The 14,462-nt window shown below is 46.0% G+C and overlaps 1 protein-coding gene across 2 annotated transcripts in view; it reads right to left on the bottom strand.

The window, feature by feature from the left end:
* Positions 1-10,882, bottom strand: part of LRP1 (LDL receptor related protein 1) — a 439,205-nt gene extending 428,323 nt beyond the window's left edge. The window contains exon 1 of one of the 2 annotated variants that reach the window (XM_069758543.1): positions 10,656-10,882. In XM_069758543.1, coding sequence (XP_069614644.1) covers positions 10,656-10,746 — 91 coding nt within the window. In that variant the 5' untranslated portion in view covers positions 10,747-10,882. The remainder of the gene's footprint in view (positions 1-10,655) is intronic. The other variant, XM_069758544.1, reaches the window with a different exon arrangement.
* Between the last annotated feature and the right edge of the window lie 3,580 nt (positions 10,883-14,462).

The following is a 14,462-nucleotide window of genomic DNA, read 5'->3' as shown; positions in this document are numbered from 1 at the left end:
CCTTGAGCAGCATCACCAGTCTTAGGGTATGTTCACACGCTGAGCAGCATCACCAGTCTTAGGGTATGTTCACACGCTGAGCAGCTTCACCAGTCTTAGCGTATGTTCACACGCTCAGCAGCATCACCAGTCTTAGCGTATGTTCACACGCTGAGCAGCATCACCAGTCTTAGGGTATGTTCACACGCTGAGCAGCATCACCCGTCTTAGGGTATGTTCACACGCATGTCTTAGGGTATGTTCACATGCTGAGCAGCATCACCAGTCGTATGTTCACACGGTGAGCAGCATCACCAGTCTTAGGGTATGTTCACACGCTGAGCAGCATCACCAGTCTTAGGGTATGTTCACACGCTGAGCAGCATCACCAGTCTTAGCGTATGTTCACACGCTGAGCAGCATCACCCGTCTTAGGGTATGTTCACACGCTGAGCAGCATCACCAGTCTTAGGGTATGTTCACACGCTGAGCAGCATCACCAGTCTTATGTTCACACGGTGAGCAGCATCACCAGTCTTAGGGTATGTTCACACGCTGAGCAGCATCACCAGTCTTAGGGTATGTTCACACACTGAGCAGCATCACCAGTCTTAGGGTATGTTCACACGCTGAGCAGCATCACCAGTCTTATGTTCACACGGTGAGCAGCATCACCAGTCTTAGGGTATGTTCACACGCTGAGCAGCATCACCAGTCTTAGGGTATGTTCACACACTGAGCAGCATCACCAGTCTTAGGGTATGTTCACACGCTGAGTTTTTTTAATGCAAACTTTAAGCTGTATTTTATAGTACCAGCTAAAGCTAGGAGATTTTAGAAATCTCCTGCACACATTGTTTTTTTTTCCTGACTGAATTGGAAAATTGCTGCGCTTATGAAAGAAGCAGCATGTCACTTCTTTCAACATTTTTCCACCCACAGGCAAATGCAAAGATGCAGAAAAAAAGCAGGTATCAAGTTTTGCTGTGTTTTTGGAGCAAAAACCTAAGGAAGTTGCGTCATGTTGTTTTGGGGTCACAAAACTTTATCAACATGCACAAGAGACAAGAAGAACGCAGCAAAATCGCAAAGTGTGAACATAGCCTAATAGTCTTTTACTGACAGCAAGGAAAGGTCTCAAAAATGGTGCCAAACTTTAACGAAGTATTTTACAAAGTTACATAACTTATTGATCACACCCATTACATTTTATATTCATAGGAATAGGCAAATCTCTTACATATCCCAGCTATTTATATACCTCAGTAAAGGAGTTAAATTCTATTATTGCACAATACTGTAAGACATATTCCCAACTTCAATTTAAAATAAAAAGTGAGCTGCTGTTATGTCTGATGTTGCTAAGGAATCCTCCTTTGTCTGGAAAGAGACCTTGGTCATCAGATGACATATTACTGCTGGCTAAAAGGACTGCCGTTAGCCGTGTTCCAGTAAACTACTGGCTGAAAAGCTATTTTTGTGAAAAAAATAATTATATAAGATATATTATATATATATATATATACAACGTACAGACCAAAAGTTTGGACACACCTTCTCATTTAAAGATTTTTCTGTATTTTCACGACTATGAAAATTGTACATTCACACTTAAGGAATCAACACTATGAATTAACACATGTGGAATTATATACTTAACAAAAAGGTGTAAAACAACTGAAATTACCGTATATACTCGAGTATAAGCCGACCCGAGTATAAGCCGACCCCCCTAATTTTGCCACAAAAAACTGGGAAAACTTATTGACTCGAGTATAAGCCTAGGGTGGAAATGCAGCAACTACCGGTGAATTTCAAAAATAAAAATAGATCATTATTTCCCCATAGCTGTGCCATATAGTGCTCTACACCATTCATATTTCCCCATAGCTGTGCCCCATATAGTGCTCTGCACCGTTCACTGTGCCCCCTAGCTGTGCCATATACAGTGCTCTGCACCGTTCACTGTGCCCCATAGCTGTGCCATATACAGTGCTCTGCACCGTTCACTGTGCCCCATAGCTGTGCCATATACGGTGCTCTGCACCATTCATTGTGCCCCCTAGCTGTGCCTTATACGGTGCTCTGCACCGTTCATTGTGCCCCCTAGCTGTGCCTTATACGGTGCTCTGCACCGTTCATTGTGCCCCCTAGCTGTGCCTTATACGGTGCTCTGCACCGTTCACTGTGCCCCCTAGCTGTGCCTTATACGGTGCTCTGCACCGTTCATTGTGCCCCCTAGCTGTGCCTTATACGGTGCTCTGCACCGTTCATTGTGCCCCCTAGCTGTGCCTTATACGGTGCTCTGCACTGTTCACTGTGCCCCATAGATGTGCTCCATATACGGTGCTCTGCACCGTTCACTGTGCCCCATAGATGTGCTCCATATACGGTGCTCTGCACCGTTCACTGTGCCCCATAGATGCTCCACATTAATCTGTGCTGCCGCTGCTACTGCTGCAATAAAAAAAAAAAAAACACATACTCACCTCCCTTGATTGCAGCTCCCAGCGTCTCGTTCCGGCGCCTCCATCTTCCCGGCGTCTCTGCTCTGACTGATCAGGCAGAGGGCGCCGCGCACACTATATGCGTCATCGCGCCCTCTGCCTGATCAGTCAGAGAGCGCAGACGCCGGGAAGATGGAGGCGCCGGCCGGGAAGATGGATCGGCGCCCGGCGGCTGGAACGAGGACAGGTGAATATGACATACTTACCTAGTCCTGGCGATCCTCGCGCTGTCCCCTCCTGTCTTCGGCGCTGCAGCTTCTTTCTCTATCAGCGGTCACCGGCACCGCTGATTAGAGAAATGAATAAGCGGCTCCGCCCCTATGGGAGGTGGAGCCGCTTATTCATTTCTGTAATGAGCGGTCCCACGTGACCGCTGAAGAGAGGAAGAAGCTGCAGCGCCGAAGCCCGTGGGACGGCAGGGACAGCGCGAGGATCGCTGGGACTAGGTAAGTATACCCCAGCGCCCTCTCCCCCTCACCCGCCGACCCCACCGCTACCGTGACTCGAGTATAAGCCGAGGGGGGCACTTTCAGCCCTAAAATTTGGGCTGAAAATCTCGGCTTATACTCGAGTATATACGGTATGTCTTTTATTCTAGGTTCTTCAAAGTAGCCACCTTTTGCTTTGATGACTGCTTTGCACACTCTTTTTCCCACTCATTTTCAAAGTTTTCCCAATTTTTCGGACTGACTTACCTTCATTTCTTAAAGTAATTGATGGCCACTCGTTTTTCTTTACTTAGAATTTGTATTATGGCAAGAAAAAAGCAGCTAACAGTCTATTTAGTAGGACTATCAGCTGTGTATCCACCAGACTTCTGCACAACACAACTGATGGTCCCAACCTCATTTATAAGGCAAGAAATCCCACTTATTAAACCTGACAGGACACACCTGTGAATTGAAAACCATTCCCGGTGACTACCTCTTGAAGCTCATCAAGAGAATGCCAAGAGTGTGCAAAGCAGTCATCAAAGCAAAAGGTGGCTACTTTGAAGAACTTAGAATATAAGACATAATTTCAGTTGTTTCACACTTTTTTGTTAAGTATATAATTCCACGTGTTAATTCACAGTTTTGATGCCTTCAGTGTGAATGTACAATTTTCATAGTCATGAAAACACAGAAAAATCTTTAAATGAGAAGATGTGTCCAAACTTTTGGTTTCTGTTTATATATATATATATATATATATATATATACACTCACACACACATAATATATATACACACACTGCTCAAAAAAATAAAGGGAACACCTAAACAACAGAATATAACTCAAGGTACATCGAACATCTGTCAAATCAAACTGTCCACTTAGGAAGCAACACTGTTTGACAATCAATTTCACATTCTGTTGTGCAAATGGAATAGACCACAGATGGAAATTATTGGCAATTATCAAGGCACATTCAAAGAAGTGGTTCTGCAGGTGGGGACCACAGACCACATCTCAGTACCAATGCTTTCTGGCTGATGTTTTGGTCACTTGAATGTTGGTTGTGCTTTCATACTCGTGGTAGCATGAGACGGACTCTACAACCCACACAAGTGGCTCAGGTAGTGCAGCTCATCCAGGATGGCACATCAATGCGAGCTGTGGCAAGAAGGTTTGCTTTGTCTGTCAGCGTAGTGTCCTGAGGCTGGAGGCGCTACCTAAAGACAGGCCAGTACACAATGAGATGTGGAGGGGGCCGTAGGAGGGCAACAACCCAGCAGCAGGACCGCTACCTCAGCCTTTGTGAAAGAAGGAACAGGAGGAGCACTGCCCTGCAAAATGACCTCCAGCAGGCCACAAATGTGCATGTGTCTGCACAAATGGTTAGAAACAGACTCCAAGAGGATGGTCTGAGTGCCCGACGACCACAGATGAGGGTGTGCTCACAGCCCAACGCCAAGCATCCTGCATGGTATTTGCCACAGAACACCAGGATTGGCAAATACGCCACATGACCGGTTTGGCAGTGGGTCAGTAATGGTGTGGGGTGGCATTTCTTTGGAGGGAGGCACAGCCCTCCATGTGCTCGCCAGAGGTAGCCTGACTGCCATTAGGTACCAAGATGAGATCCTCAGACCCTTTGTAAGACCATACTGGTGCAGTTGGCCCTGGGTTCCTCCTAATGCAGGACAATGCCAGACCTCATGTGGCTGGAGTTTGTCAGCAGTTCATGCAAGATGAAGGCATTGAAGCTATGGACTGGCCCGCCCTTTCCCCAGACCTGAATCCGATTGAACACATCTGGGACATCATGTCTCGCACTATCCGCCAATGTCACGTTGCACCACAGACTGTCAAGGAGTTGGCAGATGCTTTAGTCCAGGTCTGGGAGGAGATCCCTCAGGAGACCATCCACCACCTCATCAGGAGCATGCCCAGGCGTTGTAGGGAGGTCATACAGGCACGTGGAGGCCACACACACTACTGAGCATCATTTCCTTGTCTTGAGGCATTTCCAGTGAAGTTGGATCAGCCTGTAATTTCATTTTCCACTTTGATTTTGAGCATCATTCCAACTCCAGACCTCCATGGGATGTTAGTTGTGATTTACGTTTATCATTTTCAGGTTTTATTGTTCTCAACACATTCCACTATGTAATGAATGAAGATTTGGAATATTTCAGTCAGTAATATCTAGGATGTGGGATTTTAGTGTTCCCTTTATTTTTTTGAGGAGTATATATATATATATATATATATATATATATATATATATATATATATATATATATATATATATGAGAATGCTACTTTCTTCACATTAGCATGTAGTCTTATTTTATCTTAATGGCTTTATTTACCATTTTACGGTACACAATTACATCAATCAATATTGTCAGTGGACTCACCTCAGCCCCCAAGAATAACATATTGAAACAATTATTTGTGAAATATACAAATTGAGTCACAATTATCTCACTTCATAAACAAGTGTGTGTGGTCAAACAGAATTACATTCCACTGTGTGGAGGCAGGCAAATAACCAAGCCAGTGTGGGGCTAGTTATTGCCTAGGAAGACTTGGTCATAAGTGGCCAATTATTGCTCTTATTTTATTTCTGCTGCTTTTTTTTTTTTAAATACACCATACCATTCCAGAGATTCAGGTCCCAGACCCATATCAATTTGTGACCTCCAGAAATGCTATTTACCTACAGATGCAGTGCTAATCTGCAGGTAAATACTGTTTAAACCAGTCCTGGCTGTTTTACTGGAGCAGCGCTACAGGGAGAAAATTAAGTTCTATTCTCCCTGCAGCCGCTCACTACCAGTCATTAGGGTAGTGCAGGGGGCTGTTATAGTCACCACTCTCTCTGTACACAGTGATCACTGCCTGGCACATGGACAGCCTGCTTTGCACACATATGCTGCAGAGATGGCTGTCAATCAAGGTGCTTAGGCAACAGTAGTAAAGATCAGACCAGTCTCGTCTGCATATTACGATCATGACTGGCATTTGTGCAGCTTAATGCATTCGACCGCATCATGGACAGGTGGTGGCATTCCTGCCAACTTGGGCTCATGTGGAAAATCTCTCATCTGCACTAGCGCACTGTCTGACGTTGGCCTGTCTGCAGACAGTTCGAAACAAGGACAGCACTCATGATCGAAAATGTGTTCACCTGAACGTAGACCTTAGGCTAACCATGGTCATTATAAACCTTCACACTGTCAAAATCACACAGATTCAGCATCTATACAATTCCCAAACACTTCAGTTCCAGCAAATGAGTGTTTTACTTTAAATCTAAGGCCAGCTATAGACAAGCCTCTGGCTGAACTGCTGGTCCATCAGATATCTGCTAGGTCCTCAGTGGATCATCAATGATCCATGTTCAGTAGAAAAGAAGTACAAGCAGCTGAACACTCAGGGCAGCACCTTATCTGGCACAAAAAAAAAATAAATAAAATGGGTCAGGTCCACCGAAATTCAGCATGTCCGATTCTCGTGTCCCAGTAGATGGTCAAGGATAGCCATAATTACATGGTCCAGGACAGCCATAATTACATGACACATGATTAAGGCACTTCGCTGAAATGCGTCGGTTTCTATACATGCCATGCCATCCTCCTAGGTGGCCAGTTTTTATACTTATGTTAAGACAATAAAAGGCAATTCCAACCGGATCATCAATTTATATAGTGGCTATTGGCCGTTGGAGGACCTCCTTCATCTTTGATTTCTTTCCACATCCTGGACTGGGAAGACTCCATATGGCTTCACCTGATACAGCAAGGTGCTTCAGGACTTCCATTCCCTTGCCCTTCTTTGCCCTATAAAATTTAGGTATGTTAAACGTGGTAGATCTAGCTAATTAATCTGTAGATGGATTTTTGCAGGATTCACATATTAATGTCCCAGCCATAAAATAGGTAATAGAAGATCAGTGGGGGTCCAACACCCTCACTGATAACTTGATATCTGCTCTGGTAGCACCCATTTACTGAGCGGATCACCATACCTCCTGACAGTTTAGGGTCAGTTGCTGGAGCGGAGATCAGCTGATCAGTGGGGACGCCGTGTGCCAAACCTCCACTGACCTCATACATGGCCTATTGCATGGAGAGGACATCAATATATTAGTTACGGAAAACACCGTTATGGCGTGGAAATGGTTGAATAAACCTAAGGGCCCAATTACGGTAATACTTTTTGAGGTCCAGTAAAGTTAGTAGTCAAACCTATGACGTCAATATGGATTTGTTCACCGTCTTACTCCTTTTGGGTACATCTTTATCATTTTAAGATTTGACTATTCCTTGATCAGTTCTACATTGCTAAATCAGAGTTGAAGTTGACATTATCCGAAAGCTTTAGTTCTAATGAATGGAAGCTCTTTCGGAAACTATCTGAGAGCGTTGTATGGTTGTGTCTCCGGTCATCTGCCTGACGGCTACTATTACATAATATAAAGATTCCATTACAGAGGTGTTTTCCCTCCTCCAGATGAGCAAGGAGTCACCTAAAGTGGCTGCAATCTACCCTAACAGGAGGGAGCTTCTTACACAATCCCTTGGGCAGGAGATCACAGTGGTTCCCTCACATCTGGTCAGCACACAAGTCCCTCTCTCATGAATCTCCCTTCTCTTCCTGCCAGTGGTAAATGCCATGTCACGCACTGAAAGCGCACTGCAGCCTCACATTATGGAGGAAGCCTGCAGATGAAGCCTGCAAATGCAACGGAGATGCATGCACAATGTCAGCCTTGTGTCCAGCCGACATCCTCTGCCTTTATACATCCACAATACATAGGAAACAATGAGAAGAGGATTTGTAATGAGGGGATACCAGAACGTCCATAGAATGAGACCTGGATCTCCCCCACCAATGATCAGCCCTAGGCCCAGCTGTGTACAGAGAGTCTACATCTGGAGAGGTAAGAAATCCCAAAGAGGAGGACATGTTATCCAGATCCAGCCTGCCAGCAGGGCCTGCAGAGAGGCAACTCACCAAGAAAGCATCAAACCCAGCACAAGAAACAAAAAAAGACAATATACAAGAAACAGTCTAAGTATACAAAGCAAGTAATGCCCTCTGCAATAATAAAGTGCCCACAGGTGAAAGGGAGCCGAGGACACAGCGTGGGAGACTGAGCAAATGTCTCTAAAGTCAGAGGACATATGCAATAACTCTACCAAAGGATGTATACAATGACCCCGTCATTTGTGGAGATATACGAGGTCACCGGGCGTCAGCAGATGAATGCAATCATCATACCAGGGAAAGTATCATAAGGTGTATACATGGTCCCCACCATCAGAAAGAGTATACATGGTCCCCACCATCAGAAGGTGTATACATGGTCCCCACCATCAGAAAGAGTATACATGGTCCCCACCATCAGAAGGTGTATACATGGTCCCCGCCATCAGAAGGTGTATACATGGTCCCCGCCATCAGAAAGAGTATACATGGTCCCTGCCATCAGAAGGTGTATACATGGTCCCCGTCATCAGAAAGAGTATACATGGTCCCCACCATCAGAAGGTGTATACATGGTCCCCACCATCAGAAAGAGTATACATGGTCCCCACCATCAGAAAGAGTATACATGGTCCCCACCATCAGAAGGTGTATACATGGTCCCCACCATCAGAAGGTGTATACATGGTCCCCACCATCAGAAGGTGTATACATGGTCCCCACCATCAGAAAGAGTATACATGGTCCCCACCATCAGAAAGAGTATACATGGTCCCCACCATCAGAAAGAGTATACATGGTCCCCACCATCAGAAAGAGTATACATGGTCCCCACCATCAGAAGGTGTATACATGGTCCCTGCCATCAGAAGGTGTATACATGGTCCCCACCATCAGAAGGTGTATACATGGTCCCCACCATCAGAAGGTGTATACATGGTCCCCACCATCAGAAAGAGTATACATGGTCCCCGCCATCAGAAGGTGTATACATGGTCCCCACCATCAGAAGGTGTATACATGGTCCCCGCCATCAGAAGGTGTATACATGGTCCCCACCATCAGAAAGAGTATACATGGTCCCCGCCATCAGAAGGTGTATACATGGTCCCCACCATCAGAAGGTGTATACATGGTCTCCACCATCAGAAGGTGTATACATGGTCCCCACCATCAGAAGGTGTATACATGGTCCCCACCATCAGAAAGAGTATACATGGTCCCCACCATCAGGTGTATACATGGTCCCCACCATCAGAAGGTGTATACATGGTCCCCGCCATCAGAAGGTGTATACATGGTCCCCGCCATCAGAAGGTGTATACATGGTCCCTGCCATCAGAAGGTGTATACATGGTCCCCACCATCAGAAGGTGTATACATGGTCCCTGCCATCAGAAGGTGTATACATGATCCCCACCATCAGAAGGTGTATACATGATCCCAACCATCAGAAGGTGTATACATGGTCCCCACCATCAGAAGGTGTATACATGGTCCCCGCATCAGAACTATACATGGTCCCCACCATCAGAAGGTGTATACATGGTCCCCGCCATCAGAAGGTGTATACATGATCCCAACCATCAGAAGGTGTATACATGGTCCCCACCATTAGAAGGTGTATACATGGTCCCCACCATCAGAAGGTGTATACATGGTCCCCACCATCAGAAGGTGTATACATGATCCCCGCCATCAGAACTATGCATGGTCCCCACCATCAGAACTATACATGGTCCCCACCATCAGAAGGTGTATACATGGTCCCCGCCATCAGAAGGTGTATACATGATCCCAACCATCAGAAGGTGTATACATGGTCCCCACCATTAGAAGGTGTATACATGGTCCCCACCATCAGAAGGTGTATACATGGTCCCCACCATCAGAAGGTGTATACATGATCCCCGCCATCAGAACTATGCATGGTCCCCACCATCAGAACTATACATGGTCCCCACCATCAGAAGGTGTATACATGGTCCCCGCCATCAGAAGGTGTATACATGATCCCCACCATCAGAACTATGCATGGTCCCCACCATCAGAAGGTGTATACATGGTCCCCGCCATCAGAAGGTGTATACATGATCCCCACCATCAGAACTATGCATGGTCCCCACCATCAGAAGGCATATACACGTTCCTCATCATCAGAACTATACATGGTCCAAATCAGAAGACGTATACAAGCTCCACGTCATTAGAAGATGCTTGCTCGTTCTCCATCATCAGCAGACGACATATACAAAGTCCCTGCCATCAGAAGACGCTTACAAGGCCTCCATCATCAGACATAGTCCCCATTGACAAAGGACGTGTCCGCGGTCCCCACCATTCATGTGGACAGACACCAGGTCTTCTCCAGTCGCACATCTGGGATCTGTACATAGATGAATGGCAGATCCTGAAGCCCCCATCCCCCACCGAGGAGGGCACCTTTCTCCCCACATCACATCTCATTGTTAGCACCACAATAGCCCCGGTGCTGGTCACATCCAGGGGCTCCATCACCCCCACATCCCTGCCGTCACAGGGGCCCCATCTCCGGGGCTGAGGATGAGGGGAGATGAGGAATCCCTGCATGGATCTGATGGATACCCCGGCACGGGCACTACAAGGGGCAGCATGCCATCGCCTGCCACTCCACATGTGCCGGGGCACACCGCCATCATCCGCAGGCCCTGCAATGTGAACGTGCAACACAAGAAGCCGCATCTGCTGCCCGTGACCAGGTGGCACTCACCATCGCTGACGGAGGTGGCATGGATGAGCAGGGCGCAGCACAGCGATCCCAGCGCCAGCAGCCCGGGCACATCTGTCCGGAGGGTCGGCATGCTGGGGCCAGGCACTAGCGGGGGCTCCGCGGATGGAGGGGCTCAGCCTCCACGTCCTGGGCTCGGGGAATCCGCGCACTGATTGCAGGGACTGCAGCCACACTCCGGGGCGGTGCAGGAGGGCGCAGGTGACGGGCATGCAGTCCCTGCTCCTCGGCGTCTCTGCCAGGGTGTCCCCCCTGATGATGAGGGGCTGAGGAATCCAGCAGTGTTATTAATGAGAGGGGGAATGGCTGGAGAGAGGATGTGTGGGCAGGAGAGCGGGCGGGAGGAGGAGGAGGAGGAGGGGGCGGGATGGCGGCTGTCCCCTCCTCCTGCACACTGGCGGAGTCTGCGGTGTGCGCCCGCCGTGCCCCCCGAGGTGCCCTCCTGTGTGGCAGTCCTATGTAACTGCCCATTGTACTCCCCCTAGTGGACGGGGGGAATCTGTGTGGTGCAAGAGCTGGGGGCAGCTACACTCAGTACCTCAGTAACAGTGGGCAGTTGGTGAGCTGGGGCCTGTGCAGGCACATACTACTGCTCTGTGGTGAGGAGCTCTGCTGCACAGCGGCCCACCGGGGCTTCACCTGCTCTCCTGTCAGCCAGTCCGAGCTGATCAGCCCTGATCCCCTATACATGCTGTACTGTGCAATAGTTTAGGCAGGCGTGGGGAAGAATGCTGCCAGCAAGGATAATAATCTTAATAATAATCTTTATTTTTAAATATATTTTTATATAGCGCTTTACAGGTTGCACACATTATCATCGCTGTCCCCAATGGGGCTCACAATCTAAATTCCCTATCAGTATGTCTTTGGAATGTGGGAGGAAACTGGAGTACCCGGAGGAAACCCATGCAAACACGGAGAGAACATACAAACTCTTTGCAGATGGTGTCCAAGGTGGGATTAGAACCCAGGACTCCAGCGCTGCTGTGCTAACCACTGAGCCACCGTGCTGCCCGTGAAATACACAAGTGTTAGCCGTCTATTTTTTTCCATTAACAAAATGCACAAAAGAGGATTCTAAATCAAATCAAGAGTTGTTGGCAGCAACATTTTTCTTCAAGCTGCATCAGTTCTTCTCAGTACTTGCACACAGCTTTTGAAAGGACTCTGCAGGGAGATTGTGCCAAACATCTTGGAGAACTAACCACAGATCTTCTGTGGATGTCGGCTTCTGTCTTTTCATGTAATTCCAGACAGACTTGATGATGTGTTCAGGGCTCTGCGGGGAGATGGAGGTTCCTTGCGAATTTGGGGCTGAATTTTAGCAAATGGAGTTGGGATCTTGGTCAGAATGAATGGTGGCATCTATGCTGAAAAATACAGGCAGATACTTGTCAGTCACGCAATACTATCAGGAGGCATCAGATTGGATCCACATTTATTCTGCTGAAGAACAATGACGCCAAACATGACAGCCAATGTCATTAAGCACTATCTTCAGTGTGAAAAGAACAAGGAGTCCTGAAAGTGATGATATGGCTCCACCATACAGCCCTGATTTCAACATCATTGGGTCTGTGTGGAATTACATGAGGAGTCAGATTTGCACAAGCCTACTGTAAAGAGATGGACATACTGCCCATGTTCCCCCTTGAGGACTCGAGTACAGTTATGATATTATTTGTCTTTGTGTTGTATTTTGCTCGATGGTTGAGAGAGTTATGGTTAAATGTTTGAGACTAGCCCATAGTGGGAGGGGCGTAAGTGAAGGGACAGAGACAGTTACCTGTAAGAATGTTAGATAAGGCCCATGTGCCACGGAAACTGGCCTAAGATCTGACTAGTCAGCAGAGCTGCGTGACTTGGGTGTCCCTAATTGGAGACCGAGTCGGTGGATATCGTGATCCTGAGTAGAGAAAGAGAGAAGTGACCGAAGGACAGAGTGCTCAACTAGAGAAGGGTCCTGGGACGACACACTGAACAGTATTACCCCGAGTTTATAACTCAGAGAGGTAACGGGCTAAGACGGAACCGAGGACGCGAGACAAAAAGAGTTCCCTGGGCGAGTTCCACGGTGTCAGAAATGCTAAAATATATTTTCATCTTTTACATTTTAAAAATTACAAGCAGGAACATGGGCTGATGCAAAAGTTTGGGCACCCTGCATGCTTAGTACCTAGTAGCACCCCATTTTCAATGTATCACAGCTTGTAAACGCTTTTTGTAGCCAGCCCAGAGTCTTTCAGTTCTTGTTTCAGGGATTTTCATCCATTCTTATTTGGAAAACACTTCCAGCTCTGTGAGATTCCTGGGTCGTCTTGCATCCTCTGCTATTTTGAGGTCTTTTCAACAGATTTGCAATGATGTCCAGATCAGGGGACTGTGAGGGCCATTCTAAAACCTTCAGCTTGCGCCTTTTGAGGTAGTCTAGTGTGGATTTTCAAATGTGTTTAGAATCATTATCGATTTGTAGATGTCATCCTCTTATCAACTTCAGCTTTTTACAGATGGTGTTATGTTTGCTTCAATAATTTGTTGATATTTCATTGAATCCATCCTTCCCTCTAATAGTGAATTGTACCCAATGCCATTGGCTGCAACACAACCCCAAAGCATGATTGATCCACCCCCAAGCTTAATGGTTAGTGAATGTACTTTTCCTGAAATTCTGTGCCCTTTTTTCTCCACACATACCTTTGATCATTGTGGCCAAAGAGTTGTATTTTAATCTCATCAATCCAGAGGACTTGTTTCCAAAGTGCATCAGTCTTGTTTAGATGTTGTTTTGCCTACTTCTGATGCTGAATTTTTTGGTGAGGACGCAGGAGAGGTTTTCTTCTGATGACTCTCTCATGAAGGCAATATTTGTGAAGGTGTTTCTGAACAGTAGAACAATGTACCACAACTCCCTGGTCTGATAAATCTTCCTGAAAGTCTTTTGCAGTCAAGCGGGTGTTCTGATTTGCCACTCTAACAATCCTACAAGCACCTCTCACTGAAATTTTGCTTGGTCTTCCAGACCTTATCTTGACCTCCACTGTTCCTGGTAACCGCCATTTCTTTATTACATTTGGAACTGAGGAAAGGGCAACTTGATAACGTTTGCTATCTTCTCCTGCTTTGTGGGCCTCCACCATTTTCTTTTTCAGAGTGCTATTCAGCTGCTTAGAACACATAACTGATGTTTTTTGGCTCAAGGTTAGAGGAGGCTGGGTATTTATAAAGCTGGGAAATTTGGAAAACCTGACCTTTCCTAACGATGATATTGAACAAGCCGTAACCCTATCGGGCTAATTAATGTCTGAAACATTGGTCAAAAAATCTCCAAGCATGGTTAGACTTTTGCATCGGCCCATTTTACTTTTTTTTCATTTTTAAAACATCAAAGATGAATATATGAATATATGTACAGATCTGCCAAAAATTAAGAGACCACTGCAAAATGTTCAGTTTGTCTGACTTTTCTCTTTATTGGTATATTTTTTAGTAAAATGTAAATTGTTCTTTTAGTCTATAAACTTCTGACAACATGTCTCCGAATTTCCAAGCAATAAATTTTGTATTTTTTTCTGAAAAGGAGAAATGGACACAATTAAAAAAAACAAAACAGTGCTTTTAGACCTCAAATAATGCAAAGAAAACAAGTTCAAAATCATTTAGAAACAACAATACTAATGTTTTAACTCAGGAAGAGTTCAGAAATCAATATTTTGTGGAATAACCATGATTTTTAATCACAGCTTTCATATATTTTATATATATATATATATATATATATATATATATATA

Source organism: Ranitomeya imitator, chromosome 3 (assembly GCF_032444005.1).
Source record: "Ranitomeya imitator isolate aRanImi1 chromosome 3, aRanImi1.pri, whole genome shotgun sequence".
In the NCBI taxonomy this organism is placed as follows: Eukaryota; Metazoa; Chordata; class Amphibia; order Anura; family Dendrobatidae; genus Ranitomeya; species Ranitomeya imitator.
Note: the sequence above shows the minus strand (reverse complement) of the source record. Positions and strands in the feature narration are given on the sequence as shown.